The sequence below is a fragment of the Hesperophylax consimilis genome, chromosome 9, assembly GCF_061612785.1.
Source record: "Hesperophylax consimilis isolate HC1 chromosome 9, BYU_Hcon_1.0, whole genome shotgun sequence".
Classification (NCBI taxonomy): domain Eukaryota; kingdom Metazoa; phylum Arthropoda; class Insecta; order Trichoptera; family Limnephilidae; genus Hesperophylax; species Hesperophylax consimilis.
Window position 1 is genome coordinate 39,245,968 of NC_142844.1, and position 21,129 is coordinate 39,267,096.

The 21,129-nt window shown below is 36.0% G+C and overlaps 1 protein-coding gene across 1 annotated transcript in view; it reads left to right on the forward strand.

Annotated features, from left to right (window-relative positions):
• The window catches only part of LOC149421338 (uncharacterized), an 83,985-nt gene that overhangs the window by 20,915 nt on the left and 41,941 nt on the right, over positions 1–21,129 (forward strand). Inside the window, exons 3-4 of the mRNA XM_089635958.1 lie at positions 826–1,008; positions 1,368–1,472. Of these exons, the coding sequence (XP_089492084.1) occupies positions 826–1,008; positions 1,368–1,472 (288 nt within the window). The remainder of the gene's footprint in view (positions 1–825; positions 1,009–1,367; positions 1,473–21,129) is intronic.

The following is a 21,129-nucleotide window of genomic DNA, read 5'->3' on the forward strand; positions in this document are numbered from 1 at the left end:
TTCTTTGTGAGATGCTCCGACAAGTAGCCATTGATCTCTTCGGCACCGTTCAGACGGGAGTCATGCCAAACGCGTGCCCAACAATTGTATGCATTTGTATTTGATCTATAGCCCGACTAGGGAATGGTTTGCAGGTTTTTTTTGTTTCTTCTCTCCTAAACTATCTTACCTTTGACAAGAGTATTTTTTAAAGAAAAGCAGCCAACCAAACATTGGAAAATACCTGTTAAATATTTCCATATTTTAAAATAAATACAAGTTGGCGCCAAAGTCTTCACTCGATTTCCTAAGGCAGAAAATTTGTTTATAAATATAAATAATAATTGTAACCCAATTATTACGTGTTCTTGAAGAGTATAGCGATCCATGGTTTGACAACGTGTATTCAATTTCTGTTTACTTTACATAAGACGCCATTTGCAAAAACGAGAGCATCTTCTTGTGATGTCTTTTTTTGTAGGTTTTGTAAGTTTGTTTGCATGGTTTATTGGTTCTAGTCTAAAGTTTCAGATAATAAGATTAAAACACAATGTAGCCGAAGCCAATGTAAGAATTCAACGGAAAAATAAACATTCATACTATGGTTCTGGTTATAAATGTCAATATCTTTGCAGGAAAAGAAACATTCACACTTTCGTTCTGGTTATAAATGTCAGTATCGTTGCAGGAAAAGAAACTTTCATTCTATGGTTCTTGTTATAAATGTCAGTATCTTTGCAGGAAAAGAAATATTCACACTTTCGTTTTGGCTATAAATGTCAGTATCGTTGCAGGAAAAGAAACATCCATAAGTGGTTCTGGTTATAAATGTCAGTATCGTTGCAGGAAAAGGAGAAAAAAATGCAGGAAGAAGATGAGGCACCGGAAAATGAGAAGGATAATAGTAACGAAAAAGAAATCATCCTAACTCCAGTGGTCGTTAACGGCAGTGGAGAGGGGGAAGGTGAGACGGCCAAGGAAGGGGACACACCCGATGCGGAAGGGAACAAAAAACCCAAAAAAGAAAAGGCAAGTCGTTTTTAATATTCATAACAGACTAGATTAAAAAACAAGCACGAACCTTCCTTCCATCCCCTGAGAGAATATTATTATTTATTGCAGTGCTTATTCTCCCCTTTTAAATTAAATTTTCTTTAATGTTTAGGGGCGGCCACTGGCCAGGAAAACGGATTAATCAGGGAATTTGATTGAACCGGGAAATATCAGCGTGTTATGAAGTTCTTGTGTCGGCCATTTCCTTTTCTGATATTTTATAATTTTACAGCTGTATATCCGCTGGTAAAACAACCAGCACCATACACACGTTGGTTTTACTAATACCGTAGTACATTGTTGAGAAAAGTATCTAATTCACGCGTGTGTTACAGGTCAAGAAGAAATGGTCCATCCGATCGATCAGTTTCAGCAAAAAAGATAAGCAGAAGCCACCCAAAAAGGAACAAAATGGAGAACCAGAAAAAGTTCCCGAGGAGGTAGGATTTTTTAGATTTTATTTTATAATTAACACAATATTTATTAGTATATCTATTTCATGGTTGAAATTTGGGAGGCAGGTGACCAATACATCTGCCATAGGTCACCCTAAGTGGTTCGCTAAGTTTGATGACTTAGCAGGGGTGTCCGGGTTCATGGTGTTGAGAATTGTGTAGGTCTTGGCGGCGGAGGCGTCTGCCCACCTACTGTGTGGTTGGCCGGATTTAGAGAGACTGGTCGAGGGAGAATTTTTTACCTCTCCACTCTCCAGCAGGACTCTCTCGATCCATCAGCTTGCACCGCAGTTGGAGGGATGAATTGGAACGTCCATCACTCCTGGACACACGGACCCCTAGATTCCTACCTACCCCTCGTACCTTTTTCTTAGATCTTCCTCCTTCATTTCCTTAAAAAGCCTCCACACAGGCTATCCAAAGATGATATAGGCCCTGAGAGAAATTATTTTCCTCATTTCGTCCTGTGTGGAGCTAATGTAAAAAAAGCATATTTATATTAAGTTTGATATAAAATAAATATGTTAATTATTTTATTATAATAATTTATTATTGCTTCATTGAACTTTAAGTACGGACGTTAGGCTTCAATACACATCATATGAATCATTTCACTTACTCAGTGAATAAACAAAGTTTATGTATTTTCCCTGATAAGGTTTATTAATAGCGGGACTGTGTACATTGTGTATATATAGACTGACTAAATTAATTTTATTATCTCCCACAACAAACAAATGTACACTTTTATTATTTCAACTGTACAAAGAAGAAAAAAGTTATTCAAGCTTATTTCCACGCTCTTCACCAATCAGCAAGCATTTCAATCTTACAGTTATCATAATGATAAGCGATACGCGAAACTTCAAGTACCAAGTACGAAGTGTCCAGCGTTGCTCGTTATGATAATTATGGACACGGATTAAGTTCTAGTGTCCGTTGGCTTGTTATCTTTATCTGTCACTGACCAAATGTTTTCCGTCTCAATTTCACAGAAGTCGTAACAAGACGCCTTTGTTACGGACGGTGGTTATGGTCGTTTTTCGTTCGATTGAATTTTATGTCTTGCAGCTGCCCTATAAAGTGCTCGGACATCTGCAAATGGTATAAAAAATTCGCGTCGCCACCTGCTCATTTTCGGCTGCTTTAATTATTGTTATTTAGACAAGTTGCTTACCTCACTCACCGCGTTCCTTATTTATGTCGAAGTCCCATAACCTATTCGCCCAGGTGTATCGGATATAATCGATATTTAATCTGTCTTTTATTATAATATTTCAGTTTAGAGATTCCAAGAGAGAAAGATAATATAAATATAGTCTTATGATCCGTAAATTGAAACACGTTGATATTGTGACAATTTAAATTCGCCAATGTCAACACATGTTCGTTATTTGTCGTGGAATTTGACTTGCTTTTTGCGTAATAAATACCACGTTTGATCTTCACAATGCCGTTGTAAATGTCATGCAAAAGAATGCGCTGAATGGTGCTGAAAGGTGATCGCATTGACTGCATTAAATCATTCACTGTCAGCGCGTTGTATAAAATCACCGCGTCGCGAAAACACTCGCCAATCATCGATTCTATGAATCCATGTGCTTATGTATAACTTATCTAGTACCTATAGTGATCTAGCATGCCGCGGAAAGTCTCAGTGCAAGCTCACCAGTTCAAATAATTGCTCGCATCGCCGTGTAACGGCAGCGCAACTTTTTGCTGATGAAGATTTTGTACTTTGTGACCGCACCGCAACGTGCAGCGTCATTATAACTATAACTTATTGGTATAGTATTGGCTTGGCTCGAAGAGATCGCTTCCACTTGGTTATAGGATATGGGCCCGTTGCGAAACCGCATATTGTTTTGCTCGGGGTAGTCATCGAACACCGTCCGTCGAGCTTGCGGTCTGTTTTGGTACCCATCGTCCTGGAGGACGTCTCCCGTAGCCATACGTGATCCGCATACTGCAGCAGGCCGGATCGGTCGCGTGTGTTATTCGGGCCTTTTATCTCAATTATTTGATGTGCGCACTAGATTTCAACCCAATTTATTTCTAAATCGTGACTTTTATATTGGAAATGTAATGGTAACCAAGAAGTAGAAAAGCAACTGGTGTAGCAAAGCCTCCAAAAAGAGAGTATTAGAGAAAAAATAACAAATTATTAAAATTAGTTTTAAAAGCTTTCGAGCATGCCTTGTTTTACAAAACATGATTAAGATGTATATTTATGGTTACCTTTTTAGAAAGGAAAAATAACATTTTTTAAGTGCTATTTTATATTAGAGGAAACAAATATTACAATAATTTCACCGGTTATTGAGTGCTCTGATCAACCGTCGCACATACGTAGATTTTAATGATTTAGACGGCCAAAAGTATTTTTTTTAAAATCAATATAATGGTAAGGTATCTATTTAATTGGCGAGTCAACAGTTCTATGTACAATATAACATCCTCTCCCCCCTCCTTGGAAGCGCGGGAGTCGACTTTGATCAGTCGGAATTCGATAGTGAACAAGTGTGTACGTGTCGGGTTTCGGCGCTCTCCTAAACTTATAACTTTCCAAACGTGCATTATTCATTTCAAGCTAATATTTCCGTTTTAACTGTGATGGATTGCGATAATACAGGTAAGAACAATTTGTTTTCGTTACAGAAAAATTTAATTAACATTCTCTGTCATTCATTTTTAAAACGACAAACATCACTCTGTCAAAAAAATTTTTTTTTTAATATATTTAAATTCGAGTGCCTTTTTAGTGTACTTATGAGTCCGTCCCTGTATTAATTTTCATTATACTATATAGTGCATATATGTAACTAACTAATTCCATAAGAAATAGCCGCGCAAAATCGCGCTTTTTTGAGCTAAGCCCTTTTGAAAGGCTCTTTGTCAAATATAGGAAATATTGAGTGTGCGATATTTTGTATTAAAATTGTTTTTTTATTTGTTTCAGGTCTACCTACTACCTCGGGTACTAAAGTAGTGACTCGTCAATACATATTTGACCAACTACAGAGTCAAAATTTACCAACTTTAAATGAAAAACTTGACTATTATGAGAATTTTCTCCTTATGCGCTATGGGCACAACAAAGAGGCTAAAGAAGACTTTAAAAAAAGATTTTCTTATGTAAAATCACAAATTAAGCAACGATGGGTAAAGGCAAATAAACACCAAGATGTTTTCCTGAAAATAAACCAATCATGGTTAGAGGGAACATTCGAGATTCCCATTGAATCAGCCTCCTCGCAAGGTCGACCACCCAAGTCTTTTGGAGAACTAAGTGAGCGTAGTAAAAGAAGAAAAACGGAAGAAATAAGGGCCTCCGCAGGTGATGAAGTTATTGTTCACGCTGCTACATCTGTGTTGCAGACAACGGGACATAGGACCGCCTCGAAAGTGCTTAAAGATATTACGAACTCCCCAACACGGGCTAGTAAATATAGAAAAGCCTACAGTAGAGTTACCAACAACGATGAGGTACCTCAATTGACGCCTCTGCAAGCACTTAAGATGTTCGTTGAAGCTGATTTTACGAGACGACAGTATGAGATAGTAAGGGCAACAAATCCACAACATTTTCCTTGCTATGATCTTGTTTTGAAAGCAAAACAAGAGTGCTATCCGCCGAAAGAATCCCTAAGAATTACGGCTACTTGCACGGAAAGTAATCTACAGTGCCTAATGGATCTAACCGTAACACGATTATCAAAATACCTAGAAGATGTGATAATCCAGCTTAACGAGCAAGAAAGGAAGTCGTTAATGATAATCTGCAAATGGGGTTGTGACGGTTCTCAGCAATCCAAATTTAAACAAATTTACGATAATGAGACTGATTCCGATGCCAAAATTTTTATGAGTTCCTTTGTGCCTTTGCGCATTGTTTGTGGAAAAGAAGGCAGTAAAATTGTTTGGTAGAATCCAACTCCTTCTTCGTCAAGGTTTTGCCGTCCGATTCGATTCCGATTTGTAAAAGAAACAACGGACATAACTAAAGAAGAGATAAAATATGTGCAGGAGTCCTTTAAGCAACTAAACAAAACAGTTGTTACGTTGAATGAAGCGGAGTTTTCGTTCGGGCACCAACTCAAAATGACTATGATTGACGGAAAGGTGTGTAACGCAGCCACAGACACAAAGTCAACATCCCAGTGCTACATCTGTGGAGCTACTTCGAAAACCTTTAATGATCTATCGAAGAAAAATAGTGTAAACCCTCAAGCTTTGGAATTCGGCTTGTCAGTATTACACGCCCGGATCCGCATTTTAGAAAGCATTATACACCTTTCGTATAAACTGCCAGTAAAAAAATACAGGGAAAGAAAAACCGAAGAAGACAAGGCATTAGAAGCCCAAAAGAAGTTGGAAATTCAGGAGAGGTTTCGAAATGAAACCGGTTTGCTTATCGACATGCCAAAGGCCAACTTTGGCAACACCAATGATGGCAACACAAGCTGGAGGTTTTTTGAAAACCCCGAATTGGCTTCAGCCATCACAGGTATTAACTTTGAACTGATTTACAGATTCAAGGTTATTTGAGAAACTATTTCTGGTGGCCATAAAATTGATGCTGAAAAATATGATAAGTATGCGTACGACACAGCAAAATTGTACGTAGAACAGTATGGTTGGCACCCAATGACGCCAACTATGCACAAGATATTGGTACATGGAAGCCAAATCATAAAAAGTTCGGGGATCCTTCCAATTGGACAGCTATCGGAAGAAGCTGCAGAAGCCCGGAACAAGCATTTCCAATCGTACCGGCTAAACTTTGCCAGAAAGTTTTCAAGGGAAGAATGTAACTTAGATGTATATTATAGGCTTTTGTTAAGTTCAGATACCTTCATTAGTTGCTTGAGACAAATAAAAAAACCTTCACGTAACGCATTTCTACCTGAAACGGTTAAACTTTTATTACCTGGTGACCCAAACACAGAGTCAGTAGAGACATCTGGACCTGAAGATACCGATTTTTAATGTAATTTTATATTTAAAGAAAACTTGTTAAATTCTGTTTCCATTCATTTGTATTTTTTAGTGAATTTAGCTCTGTTATATATTACTGTTCTTTGTAACCTGACAAATATATGTATGTTTTTATAAATATATACCTTTTCTTTATTTTAATTGAACTTAGAACTAAAATAACCCCAAAAATAATTTTGGCCGCCTAAATCATTAAAATCTATCTATGTGCGTCGTGTTGGGGATTTCCAAAGGAAAAACATCATGAGTTTGCTGGAAAATATTAGTTCTAAGTAGTATAAAATAAAGTCCCTATCCGCGTCTGTCTGTTTATGCGCTTAGTTCTTTTAAACTACGCAACGGATTTTGTTTGAGTTTTCACTATCATTCAGTAATTTTCTGCCGTTGTATAACCACATATGCATAGTATATTTATAGAAAGTAGAGAAAAGTCGATGTTTCGTTATCAAAGTTGTAAAAAAATATTTTCGGGGGCTTTCATTGCTAACGCTGGCTAAACCTTATAAGCTATATCAAAATAATGTACCACGGAATTGCACATCTTAAAAAAGCCTATTTAAATATCCTCCTAAGAGTCTATTTAAATATCCTATCCCCATCAACACCGTGTACGTTACACGTCAGCTAGTTTATAATATAAAGTAAAGATGTATTTAAAGATCTTCCAATCCTGTCCTGTAAATCCAAAGACAAATAACCTACCAAATGATACGCCATTGATGGATCTAAAAGCCAAGCTTGGTGAGCGTTTATCTTGGCTAGTAATTGGTCCATGCTCGCGTTGGGCAATTTATGCTGATCCGCACTCCTTGTCTCGGCGAATATGAAGATAATTGGCTGAGAGACATTTATATGCCGCTGTCATAGCGAGCCGAAGGACACTCTGGAGATGAGGCGGGCAGCTTACAAATTATTATTAATAATGTGTTAGTGACGCATCTGTTTATTAGTATGAATGTCAAGCTAGCCAGCCCGCGCCCGGAAATGCCATAAAAATGGACAACTCCGAAAACTGTCTACTTTGGGCTGAGTGTTTAATTAATGGGAAAACCTCATTTGGTTGGAAGTTTCAGAGATTCGCCAATTCCCACGTAAAACAATCGTTCAAGTTTATCATGCATAACACAACACTTTTTTGTTCAACTTGAATATGCATTCTTTATTAGTACGTAATTGGTTGACCTAGGCACATGCGGTTAGGTGGTGCGGCTTCTGACATGAACTAAACAACACGAGATCATCATTAATGCTGCAACTTTACACTTTCGCAACACTGGCATGGTCCGAATTAACTTTTCGATTCATTTGACATTGTCATGTATTCCCGAGGGTCCCAAACTTCTTCCATTCACCTTCGCGTGGTACTCTGCCGAAAATAACATTCACCATTTCTAGTTTTGAGATTAAATCACTCAACATTGATTTTGAAAGTTTGATTAGAATTGTTTGTTTTTTTTATACACAATTATTATAAAGTTCCGCGTAGATTGTTCTATTGGTAATAGATTTTGTCATGTGTTACTGTTAAATAAATAATGTTTTTTGACTGACGAATTATAGAACATTAAGGAGGAAATAATAAACATTACATATTAATAACAAAATTTCAAATCAAGTTTTATAAAACTAGATACCCCTTAGTGCTTATTCCCTGTACGCACACGCAGAAAAGTCAGTATTGCTAATTTATTAAGAATCTCTTCAAATTATTGGTAATCCGGTTAAAAACGAGATTGCAGGCCGTTTCTTGTTCATGCACCTGCATATTCCTTGATAATGACGAAATGCGAAAATATTAGGATTTTTATGAACACGTGCTCCGACATCTTGTTAATATATTCGTATTTTACTAAAAGTTTATCAGGAAACCTATTAATTCATTCTTTAAGGGCCTGCAATCCCGTCTTTAACCGGATTACCATTAATTTGAAGAGATTCGACTTTGACTTTGCAGATCATCTCAGCCAGTAGGGTAGACATGACAGTGTTTTCGTAGACTAAATTTTGTTCGGTGAACAATATTACCTCATCATAAAGTCATCGAAAAATATGCACTTGGTGTTTTCCGCGGTTCCATGATAACTCAATACAATGACTTTTCAACACACCTTTAAAAAGTCATTAAAATCGATTAATAAAAACTAACATGTGAACCTAACGTAAGTCATATATTTCATCTAGTTTTTGTTTCATCACTTATCATGACTTTGTATCACTTTTTAAAGGTGTGTTGAATTGTTCTTTTATTTTTAAATTGTTGAATTGATTATTAGTATTTTGCATAACAAAAATCTCCCGCATTTGCATCACCATCAACATCCGCAACCATCGATGCGAACATTGAAACGAAATCGACAGTCAGCGACGTGGATAATTTTAGTAGTGCATAGTTGAATTTGTAGTCGTTTGTTCGTTGGTTGGCTGGTTAAGAATTGCGAAAACGCGCTCCGGCTGACATTTGAGGTCCAACGACTCGACATTACAATCCTTCGTTATCTCTGCGGAGTCAGCCGCGAGCTGCGAACTGCGGGCTGCAAGCTGCAAGCTGCAAGCTGCACAGATTCAATACCGATACACATCGCACATTGTGCCAACTGTACTCTGAACTCTGCAAATATGTTCACTCTGACCGACAAACGTTTTTATTATGTTTTTGTTTATTTACAACAAATATTTGCCATTTACGGAATATATATATACATTCATATAATAATATTAATTATTAAATCATTTGTATGGCGCCGTTTTTTTGTGAAAAATCACCCCATGGGCGATGTGTAAATGTGACTTCATAATTATATACAAACATATACAGAAAACATACTATACTTGCGTGGCAGGTCACTTCAGATAAACAGTTTTATAAGAAAAACTTTAGAGAAGATACGATTTTGGACGCAGAGGAAGCTATATTAAAAATATTGCACATTTTATGATTTTACGGGTGCATTCTTATCATGCTTTTTATTGATATTACATTTATTAGAAGATTAATGGCAAAAGTAGAATTGATATTTATTTACAAAATTTTGTTGTGGATACGATAATATATTATCATGTACAGGGTTTTCCAATAAGAGGTGTTATTTTGATATTCAATCGTAAAAGATCAATGGTTTCGTTGCTTGTGTGGCACGTAGGGCCGTCTTGTTAGTGTTAGTGAAAGTAAACGTTGTCCAGATCAATACCATCCAATTCCGGCCATAAAAAATCAAATCATCTCTCGATAGCGATCCATTCACCGTAACTGTAGCTCCAGCCTCATTTTCGAAAAAGTAAGGTCCAATGACTTGACTCCGCCGGACCATAAACCGCACCAAACAGTCACACGTTGAGGATAGAGAGGCTTTTCAACAATAACTCTTGGGTTTTCCGAGCCCCAGATGCGACAATTTTGCTTGTTGACGAAGCCACCGAGGTGGAAATGGGGCTCATCACTCAAGATGATTTGCATTTGATTCACTCAAGTAAATTTTAATAATTTCAATGCGTTGTTGAAGCGTGTATCGTTCCATTTTATTAATGGCGTAGTTTCTACTTATCACATGTCAAAAAATGACAGCTTCAAAAGTAACATCTACCGAAATAGCGGTCTATTCAAAATAACACCTTTTATTGGAAAACCCTGTATTTAACAGAATGTTAGATTGAAACAAGAAAGGAAGTGATGAGGAATTCATATTAGGTAGGTATGTGTAAAAAGAAGATACTTAAAATGTATACATGAATAATTATTTTAACATTGCGTCATTTTAAAATAATTATTATTTCATCATTTCTTGTGTTTGTATGACTTGTTGCATAGCTTTTATCAAATGTAATTTTATTCTTATTTTTATGTTTCAAAGTATTTGTCAAATTAAAATTATACTACCAACCATGTAAAAGCCCTCTGGGTGTTAAATAAATAAATAAATTTCGACGTTAAAATATATATACATTACTGATTTTATTACTTGTTCCCCTTTGGCCGCTGTCAGGAGTGAAACGACTCAATACAAAACTTATTAGACTAGATCCATCCCATCCCCCTCCCTTCCGCCATCCCATCCCTATTGGCTAATGTAACTTTTTTTCTTACATAAATATTATATATATTCACTAAATAATTAAAATACCTAAGTGAAAACCTATTATTGGTTAAATAATTAACACTTACTACACCATACCTTGTAATAATTATAACTGTTGGTTTTCCAAATAAAATAAAAATATCAAAATTGATCGTAGATAATAGAATTTGATAGTAGGCATACTCCAAACACAAATAAAATTGCACTATTTATTTATTTATTATCTCACTATACATAAAACACTTTTTTTTCTCATAAAATTCACTATGTTATCACAGGACTTTAAGCACCGTGTGAAGACTGTAGTGTGTGCACGCACACTCTTGTCATATGTGCCATTAAGATACGGATTGCGGTTTTTCCTTTAAAAAATGCTCTATTCCGGCCGCCCAATATCGAAGAGGTATATTTGCTGGTAATAATATTACTTTGACCAAGTAGAATTGTTAACAGCGTTAAGTATAACATACTAAACCAATATGAAACAACGTTTCCTTTTTTAGATCACACTGAAGCAATTATTATTCCTTTTTTTACCCTTCCAAGAAGGCGCGACGCGGTCTACTAAAAAAACGTAAGCCTTACGTTAAATAAAACTCCATCACTTTAAATTTAGCCTTCAACAGTAACTAGCAACTGAGTTTGAACTTTCACCGTATCGTATTGTTCAGTTTGTGACTAACGCAGAACCGCGGATTATATTCAATGGCATTATAAAGGATCGCTTATAAGATAAGCCAGGGCGTGCGACGCATTGCAATGGTATCAGTACAAGGAGAAGCGAATATTTTATTTGGCGGGTAGCTAGCAGTATTTTTTGATTGATCACTTCTCGCTTTGACGGTTGTACTAATTTGTTAACATGGTGAACACATTTTATTCATATCTAATCGAACTTAAATCTCGACACTTATTAAAAATGCACATAGTTGAAAAGCCGAAACACCAAACTTGCACTGTTCATACGTTTCTTTCACATCCCGGTAGTTTTTTAAAATTAATTCAGTACACCTACCCACATTATCTAAAATAAAACTAACACGATTTCACGCCTAAAGGTACCTACCGATTACGTATACATAACTGGACCGGAGCATAAAATGGAACCTATAGTCTTATTGGCCTAAACAGTGCTGATTTCGTTTTTCATACATTTTTCGAAGCATTAAGGTCAAAATCGCGATGCAAATTATTCTAACAATGATCATATTAGAATGCTCGCATGTACTCCAGAGACGACTGATCGGTGTTCCACGAAATTAAATTGTCATAAATATAATACAGGTATATAAACACACGCGTAATCGAATGCAAAGTTGTGTCAAAATTTCTAAGAAATCGATGAAGATCTTTCGGAGATTTAAGATTTTGAACAAACGAAAATTTACATTTTAATTTATATCTATTTTTCGGAATAACTTTATTGAGTAAAACCTCAAATTGTAATATTTAAATATTGAAGACAATATTAGTGATTTCTAAACGAAATTCTGAAACAGAAAAATCAGAAAAGGAAACGGTCACACGGTCTGGGACACGATCGCAGATGTGACCGTTTCCTTTTCTGATTTTTCTGTTTCAGAATTTCGTTTAGAAATCACTAATATTGTCTTCAATATTTAAATATTACAATTTGAGGTTTTACTCAATAAAGTTATTCCGAAAAATAAATATTCATTCTAGACTTGCAGAAAAGTCAACAGATGTCGCACATTAAAAATAAAAAAAATAAGATAGGTTTATCTAAAAAGACGCTGTCTGGATTGCATTTAGTTCGGGTTGAATCTTGCGATCATACATAAAGATAGTTGCCAATAAAAATGTGCGGTGAAAAAATGAAGACAATGTCAGTGGTTCTTATTCGAAGTATGATACAGTTAAAAGTGACCGAGGGGAATAGGGTCCCATTAGCTCAGTCGGTAGAGCACTGTCCCGAAAAGACAAGGGTCCTGGGTTCGTGTCCCAGATGTGACCGTTTCCTTTTCTGATTTTTCTGTTTCAGAATTTCGTTTAGAAATCACTAATATTGTCTTCAATATTTAAATATTTAATTTATATCGATAGATATATGATAGCTAATGATCATCGGGATTTTAATCATTGTAGGCTGGTTCGTTATTTTTTGTTATTTTAACACGGCAAATCGTTTTGACGAGCATTCAAATACAAAATATGCGACTCGATTTTGCATGTCATATTATTATTATGAAAAAATATTTTTACGATGTTTTGTGTTCAATGAATCAAAGTGGCGTAAAGTTTTTTTCTGCATCGTTTGCATGATTCATTACTGGTATTATTACCGGTACGAGGTGCATCAATTATCACCGGTGTTGACGAGATTCTAGATTGTGTATTTTTTTCGTCATTTTAGTTTGTCGGTCAATGGCGACTTTCCGGCCCTGCGGCGCATTCGTTCCCGCCATTATTGTTGGTTTGTTTGTTTGTTTGCTATTCCCGCGCTTTTTGTCTCCTTTTGGCCGCATCCGATGCACCTCGGCTAAATCAACTGCTAAAAGTAATAATAATGATAGCCCCCGTTAATTAGCATAACCGCGGCCTCGAGGTGCTTGGAGCTTGGTGCTTGGTGCTTGGTGCTTGCTTGCTTTGTGTTGTTGTGTTGTGTGCTCGGTCGGCCATTGTTTGGCCGTAACAGAATGCGAACGATCCCGACTAATCTTATTCTTTCTCATTACCGGCTCGTGTTTGTGTGTTGTGTTTGAAATGCGCAAATGTTCGCCACTAGAGGCTCTTTGTTCTGTTTAATGTCGCATCATTTGGTATGAGGCACGACCACTGCTGCAGTTTGACTTATCCTCGAGTTAAACAATCGTATCTTGGTGGCTTTTACGTATTGTTTGCTGACATACTCGGAGGTACCACTCGACATTATTTCCTTACACAATGTACATATGAGAAATTCCTTTGCTGTTATCCTGCCGTTAAAAATTCCGTCGTAACTTCATGTTTCTATTACATATGCCAAACAGATGGTGACCGGATAACTCATCAAAATGACAATTCAATACACCTTTAAAAAGTGATATAAAGTCATGAAAAGTGATGAAACATTAAATTTATTTTTGTTTCATAACTTTTTATTACTTTATATCCCCTTTTAAAGGTGTGTTGAGTTATCATGAACTCTATATTTTGTCATCGGGGGAGAAGTAGTAGATACTACCTACTTACTGCATACATAATATAATATCTATTTGTTTTGAAATCCCTAGCGCCGATAGTGTTGTTCTTGTTGTCCCCTACGATGAACGAACTAAATAACCAACTGCCGGCCGTGGGGAGGTAAAATACGTATTATAATAATATACTATGTACTGATGCGTGTTCTAAATAGTGATGGCCATAATCGAAATAATATCCATTTCGAAATGATAATTTTTTATTCCATAATTTTAGAATCCTTATTTTTTTATTTTTTTTATTAGGTAAGTACAATATTTTTTACAATTCAAGTTATATATTAATATTATTTAATATTATTCTTATTCGATCTATCTTATTTTAAAACACTGAAACTGTGGGCGTTTCCGTGTGTCCGAAGGAAGCCAACAACATTTTAAAATTTTGATTTCAATTACGTTGGTCTGTCGGAGGCTAATAATGGCCCTGAAGACGTATCGGAATTGGAGACAACTGTTTTTTTTTCAAATCGGTTTCGAGATTTGATCACATTTCTAATTACAATTTGTTCGTGGTTTTAAAATATTTCTATAATTTGATTCGAATCAGTATCTACAATAATTATTACTAACGAATCGTTCGGATCTACACGACACGAGCGATGGATGATATGTTTATTGATAATCAATCAACCCAGTTGTCATACATATTGTCATCAAAGCAACTAATTCAAAATATTATTCTATTCGATAAATTAAAAATGGTTTCGAAAAAAAACATTGCGAAGTAAGCACCGAAAATTATGTCCAAATGTTTCGATAACGCCCAACACTACTTTCGACCGTGGCACTAGTCTCTAATGAACGATGAACCCTATTACTTATTACGCATCGTGGTTGGATCGCATTGATCAACTGGCGGCGCAGTAAATTTCCTCTCATTCGGCTAATCCAATTCTCACGATATTTGTTGTCTACCTGGGTATATGAATCTTCGACAATCACCTAACGTTTTTATTCAATCATTATTCACTGTGGATGGAGCTTAATTAACCTTGATTTTGCTTCTAATTAAAGAATTAGAACACCATGTTCGTTCTTTGTATTGCAAGTAATAAAATAAATGTATCATGAGTACGTGAAATCCGGTCATGTTTACTGAACATAATAAATGTTCCAGACATGAGATCTTTCAAAGAAATCGTTAAGACATTTCGATTAGCACCCTGTTAAAATTAACAATCGAAATTTATGAATGAGTAACTAACCAACCAATCAACCATCACGCCGTTTCACTGCAGGTGTAGGCAGAGATGTTGGACCGCCAGACAATTCGGTTTTGGCGCATACTCCTTGCTTCATTCACATTGATACATCGTCTCACACACATACACTGTTATTTTATTTTTTCACCTAACCTGACTTAAATATTTGGTTCACTCGATCGTGTCATGTCTTCTTCGAAATTAAAACAATTTAGGTAGAGAGTGATATAGTTTATAAAGCAATGAAAAACACTCACACGAGGGAGATATCGTACTTGACGTCATTTTGTACCTAGGGTATCTGTGACGTGTTCTTGTGTGGCATTCCCTTTACCTGCCCGTCGTGTTGTGTTGTGTAGTGTGTAGTGTGCTTAGCATCATGCCCGTGTCACCTTCCATGGCCCGATGGCTGATGCGGACTGACCTTCCTTGCCCGCCACCAATCCCCACACACCACACACCACACCTGACTCGAATTCACAAAGGAAGAGGATTATTTGGCCACGACAACATTAATAAGTTTAGTCTGAACTGCTCCGAGGCGGCTAGGCGGTTCATTCCTCCCTCGGGACATCTCTTCGATATTGCCTGTATCGTGTGTCCCTCTCATCCCTGGGTCCTGCAGCTACAGCCTTCCCTGTCTCGGCCCGTGATGCTGGGCAGATGTTTCTCGCCCGGTATCGTTCTCTCACTCGGCTAACCTCAAACAGGGACGCCACCGATCCTCTCAATTAAGTTTTACATATGTTGGCAATTAATCGAATTAAGTCAATTTAATGCTAAGTATGCATTTTGGAAATCCGCATTCGGAATTTCTTCCGGTTTATGACATATGTATTTCTCTATAGCACCTTTAATTTGTTCTAATATCTAACATGTTATATAAAATAAAATACCGTGTATCATTAAATGCGAATTGGGATTTGTCGAGAAATTTTGACTCTATATTAAAAGGGTTATGTTTTAATAAATATTTTCACAATTTTCGCTTAATTATTATTATCTTTTATATCAGCATGTCAGCATCATCCCTCCAACATTCGTATTTGCTTATCTACCTTTCAAACCATCTTCTTCTTCTTTTTTAATGCTTACTGTAGAGCCTTAAATATGACCTCGACAGTGTAGAATACATTTAGTCTCTTGTTTGCATTCATTGCATCGATGTTTATTATTGCTATTCCACGTGTCTAACCTAAAAATGCATTTTAAATAAACCATTATTTCCCACCCCGAAAAGTGACTCATTGTTGTACCATGTTAAGTTTAAATTTTTCATTCATAAAAAGCTTAGTACTTCCTTTTACTTGTTTTTTTTTTTTTAATATTTTGTACTCTACTCCATCTCCAAGCTTATAATAAATGATTTTCTTAGGTGACCTCCCAGGTAAGTATTTTTTCGGTATCTGTTTGTTCATAATAATTAGATAGAACCAAGGAAGTAATATTTGTACAGAGCCCTTGGGGTGATTTTTCACGAAAACTGCTCTGTACAAATTATTGTTACTATTAAAAATCGGTATAAGTAATTAATTTGATTATGTCATTTTTACGTGAAAATTTCGCTCTGTTTCTTTGCATTCCACGCTTCACACATCACTCTATACATATTAAATGTTATTATAATTCTGTTCTTGAGTGAGGGTGACAAGTGACAACCCTGTTGCTGTGTACACTGCACGGAATAACCGTTGACGATGGGCAAAAAATGTCCGTTATGCTCATGCTAGGAGAGTGTCCCAATTTATGCTCTCAGCATTAATTTCTGTCACAATATATCACCAGGGGCTATCGAACTCCACTATGGCGGTTTTACGCGACCTTTTGTTGTTTATAAGAAGTAATTGCCTCGAATGGTTACTATCTTCATTAGGTCGACAAAGTGTTCGACACTCGGAAGAAACTAGAGGTTGCGTAGCGTTCATTCCTCCCTATAAGTGTGATAATGTGGCGTCAAGTATATCTTCCACATATGCCCCGGCCTGTAAACAGCTAAAACAAGAAGTCTTCATAAACTTGTAAACATTTATTGTAACATATGGGTATGTGGTGAGTGTTTTGTAAACATTGCCATAGTTTGTGTATTTAGTAAATTCTTGTGTCCTGGCACGAACACCGCCTCGATAGTAATATACATACACTTTTATTTTCGTGGTGATTATTTTTTTTTTTTCAACATTTCCAATTTAACCCATATTTTGTAGAACTCGCAACAACAAACATTTGTCTGTCTCCCTTGTAATACGCTATCATTGTTTCTAACTACGGAGTACTCAATCCTGCCAGCAATTTTTCATTAAACCTTCCTATCTTCTGGCATACATATTACGAAGTTCTCGGCTTGAATCGCACAATGCCAGAAAACAAGCGGCATTCAGAATCCAGGGCAATCAATTCAAAAGCTCTGTTTTTAATAAACTTTGTTTTATTTTTCATTATTTGTTCATAGCGTAGGAATTTTTATATCCCTCGCGTCTAAAATATATTAATCGGTGAGATTACAGCCAGCGCTAAAGGTATATATACGTTAATCGTCCCTGTTTTCACGCGTGAATAGTTTCACGTAGGTCGGCCCGCTAAAACCACTCGTGTATCTTTCCATTTAACATTTTCGTTTTATAGGAGCAAGATCAATCGTTTTGCTCGGTTTTCAAGTGGCTATTTTAATTTTTATTTGCGTTAAAATGCTGTTGTGAAAAGGGCTGACGTAGGTGGTTTTTGTTATCGTTTATTATTTGACGATGAATATTAGAAGCGATTTGTAAAATATTTTAATAAAATAAACTGCAAAATAAATTCTATTTTTATAAATAGTGTGAATGTATAGCGAATCGAGATAAACTGCGCGTCTTTCTCTCAGATGAACTTTTTCGCGAATAATTAGAATTTGTCATCTTTCTTAAATTAGCATGCTTTAATTTCGCTTTATCATCATCGTTCTGCGTTGATAAGTTCGCTTGATTACTTATTTCTGGCGGTGCCCATTCTCCTCGGGGTGGGTGGTATGGAAGAGGAACCCTCGAGCGTTTAATTGATTAATTGGCTCCCTGTCAGCGTTTTATCTCTGTATTAAATTGTTCCCCCAGCCTCCACTCAAAAAACATCGGTATTTTCTCGTTCAAAATTCAGAATATTCATTATAAATTGTCATCAACAGAGACCAGAATTCCAGCAAAAGTGCTGTTTATTTAAACATAATTGATGGTATCCTTTATTTCTACTAGACCCCCGTTTCCAAAATGATATCGACGGTTGTTTGGTAAAAACCCTTCAAGCCACAAAATGAAAACTTTACAGGAGACTAGTAAAACGAATATTTACGGTTCACTTTCATACAGTTTGTATGAAAATGGTTTTATGTTTTTCAAAAAATGAGATATTTGAGGGTTGAGTAATCTACAATTTTCTCGAAATAACCTGAACAACATTTACATAAATTGAGTTCTTAATATTATAAATGCCTTAGGGAAAATTACTTTACCGTGGTGTATTTTGAAGACTATTTATAAAACCACTGAAAAGTAACATTCACAAAAAATGTGGTTTGAATGGTCGATATTTAGTCGTAAACAGAAACTGAAGTTACAGTAAACCTCTTAAGAGCTAGCTGGCTGGATATTACATATAAAACTTTGGTACGGTTTCGTTACATTAAGTACGACCTTAAATAATAAAGTAGATCTCTCGTGTAGTTCCTACCTTTTTTTCTTTTATTTTCTTCGTTTTGCCCTCCATACCAACCAGGTATTTAATCTTTTACAAACTTGCGGGAGGTGCATATTATTCCGTTATATCTTCCGTGAAATAAGTGCATATTATTATGTTTAAAATATTTAAAATTTAAAAAATAAGTTTTTAACAATTTACGGAAAACTTTTTTACGCCATTTACAAATTAAAATTATTTAAATCGTATGTATTAATTGCAGCCCATAACTATAGTTTTGAAAAGGATGAGTTTGAATTAGTGCTGCCACTCTGAATTGGTTGGTTAATTGTTCACGGCTATCCATGTTTCCACTCTTCGATAATATCGCGTAATTTTATACAGACCGATTGGAATGGTGTATAGATATTGGGTGGGATCAGCGGGTGTTTGGGGCGAATGCCCAGGAATGTGGAAGGGTAGAGTAGAGTAGACTTATTGCATTTCCTCGTATCGCTTTCCGCGTAAAGAGGGTCGGATGTAATCCCGCAGTCAATTTCCACCTTTATGTCGATACTCGCGCCACTCCAATATTGAAATGGACACGGGTCGGAAAATTACTGTAAATTCCTGAGTCGGGAGTTTGGGATACATTTTGTGTATTTAGTTTTTCGGTACCTACACACCCTACACGTTGTGATTCTTGTAATATTAAATATGTATAATTATGAGGTTGAATACATTTTAAATATTAAGAATATTCCCACAACATCATTTCCAACAATTAATTTATTCGTATTGGAGGTTTGTAACGTTCGGTAGTTGCATGTTATGTGTTTTTTGTTTGAAAACTACTATTTTACACACATAAAAAATATTTTATAAACCTATGTTCTTCAACCATAACAATATAACCATAACTTCATAACAAACAATGTCGGCTTGATTGTGGAATAGAGTACTCGGGCTTTTATAATAATATTATCCTTTGTTACCTTCAATTTTCTTTGTTCATATTCAATGGTAGTAGGTTACACACTACACACTGCAGCTGAATAATGCCAGAGTTAGATAACAACTAACAACCTACTCTTGTAGTCTACCACATTTCTCATCTTCAGCACTGGAACGATTTATTCTACGATCGACCCGTCCGACAACAATAACACTTCATTAATCATCTTCAAAATTACGCTTAGACGTGTAACGACTTTAAAATAAGGTATTCTATAGCTACTCTCCTTATCCCGACATACTCGAATATCCATTAACGTCGGTATTCATTGTCATTAACATTTTCCGAGACATGCTCCATGTTCTGTAACCCATTTACCAAGTTAACACACGCGTGCTATGGCCCATGGAATCATACTTATAAAACACATGCTTCCTTTCACGTAACATCCAGTTACCTCGGAACGTTTTCGGTTTTCGTTTTTATTATTTTTAGACTTTGTTGAAATTTTAATTGAAACTTTCACCCCAGTCAAGAAGTTATCGAGATGTTCAGTAATAACTCTGTAAAAAGTAAAAAAATGGCGACGCGAGCTTCCGTGGAAAATCCCATCTCAGCGCTATTCAAAGATTAACCGTTTTGCATTACCGATTATAATGCCATCAAGTGGGGCGAAGAATGTGAAGAATATTATATATTGCGGGCTCGATTGCCTCCTCATAGAACATCACCGTATCTGCGACCCTCCCTCCCGGAACACTTCTATACAAGTTCGTTATATTTTTATTCCTTTGATGTGGGGCACCGAGAGGAAAATAAGTATTTGCTTTTTGCTACCCACTCTGGGTAACCTGGATCCAGGTTAAGGCGGGGCTAATCGCTCAGCCAACTCCCCTTTCCCAATAAATTCAGTTATCGAGATGAAGAGCTTGTCACTTTAGCCGCGCGAGGATTTATGCCTGGTTTTTATTTGAAAAACTTATCGTTTTATTTTCCCATAAATAAATATCCCATTTGTGTCGATATTATACAAGGTGGCTATTGACAGGGTAAACCGGGGAACCTGTGAAATTAAAAGATACTAAATTTATCTGCAATCAGTTTCGGAGGATGTCCTGTAACGTACAATGGAAAAAGTTCAAGTATATTTTTTAAATATCGAAAAATAATCTTTAAAACATTGTAACCACTTATCGTGGCAACTATAAAGTCTGTAATATTTAAGTGTTCAAAATAATAATACCCAATAAAATAAAATTAAAAAAAACAATATACTAAAACAATATTTAAATATGAAACACAAAATAAAAATAACATTTTTATGTTCCCCCTATAATAATCTTTTATCTTTGTATGCAGGGTGTATCGGCAAGTCCCCGACAAAATTTAACCAGCTATTCCTCAGCACATTTGGAGTAAAAAATTTAATGGGCGCTTTGCTGTCCGGTAACATTTTTTTTCCATTAAAAACAAAAAATAAATAAAAAATCCACACTCCGTCACTGTCATTTGAATTGTTTTTCGTGTTCAACAGCTGTTATCAGCAAGTGTGTCAAAAAGTGTCCT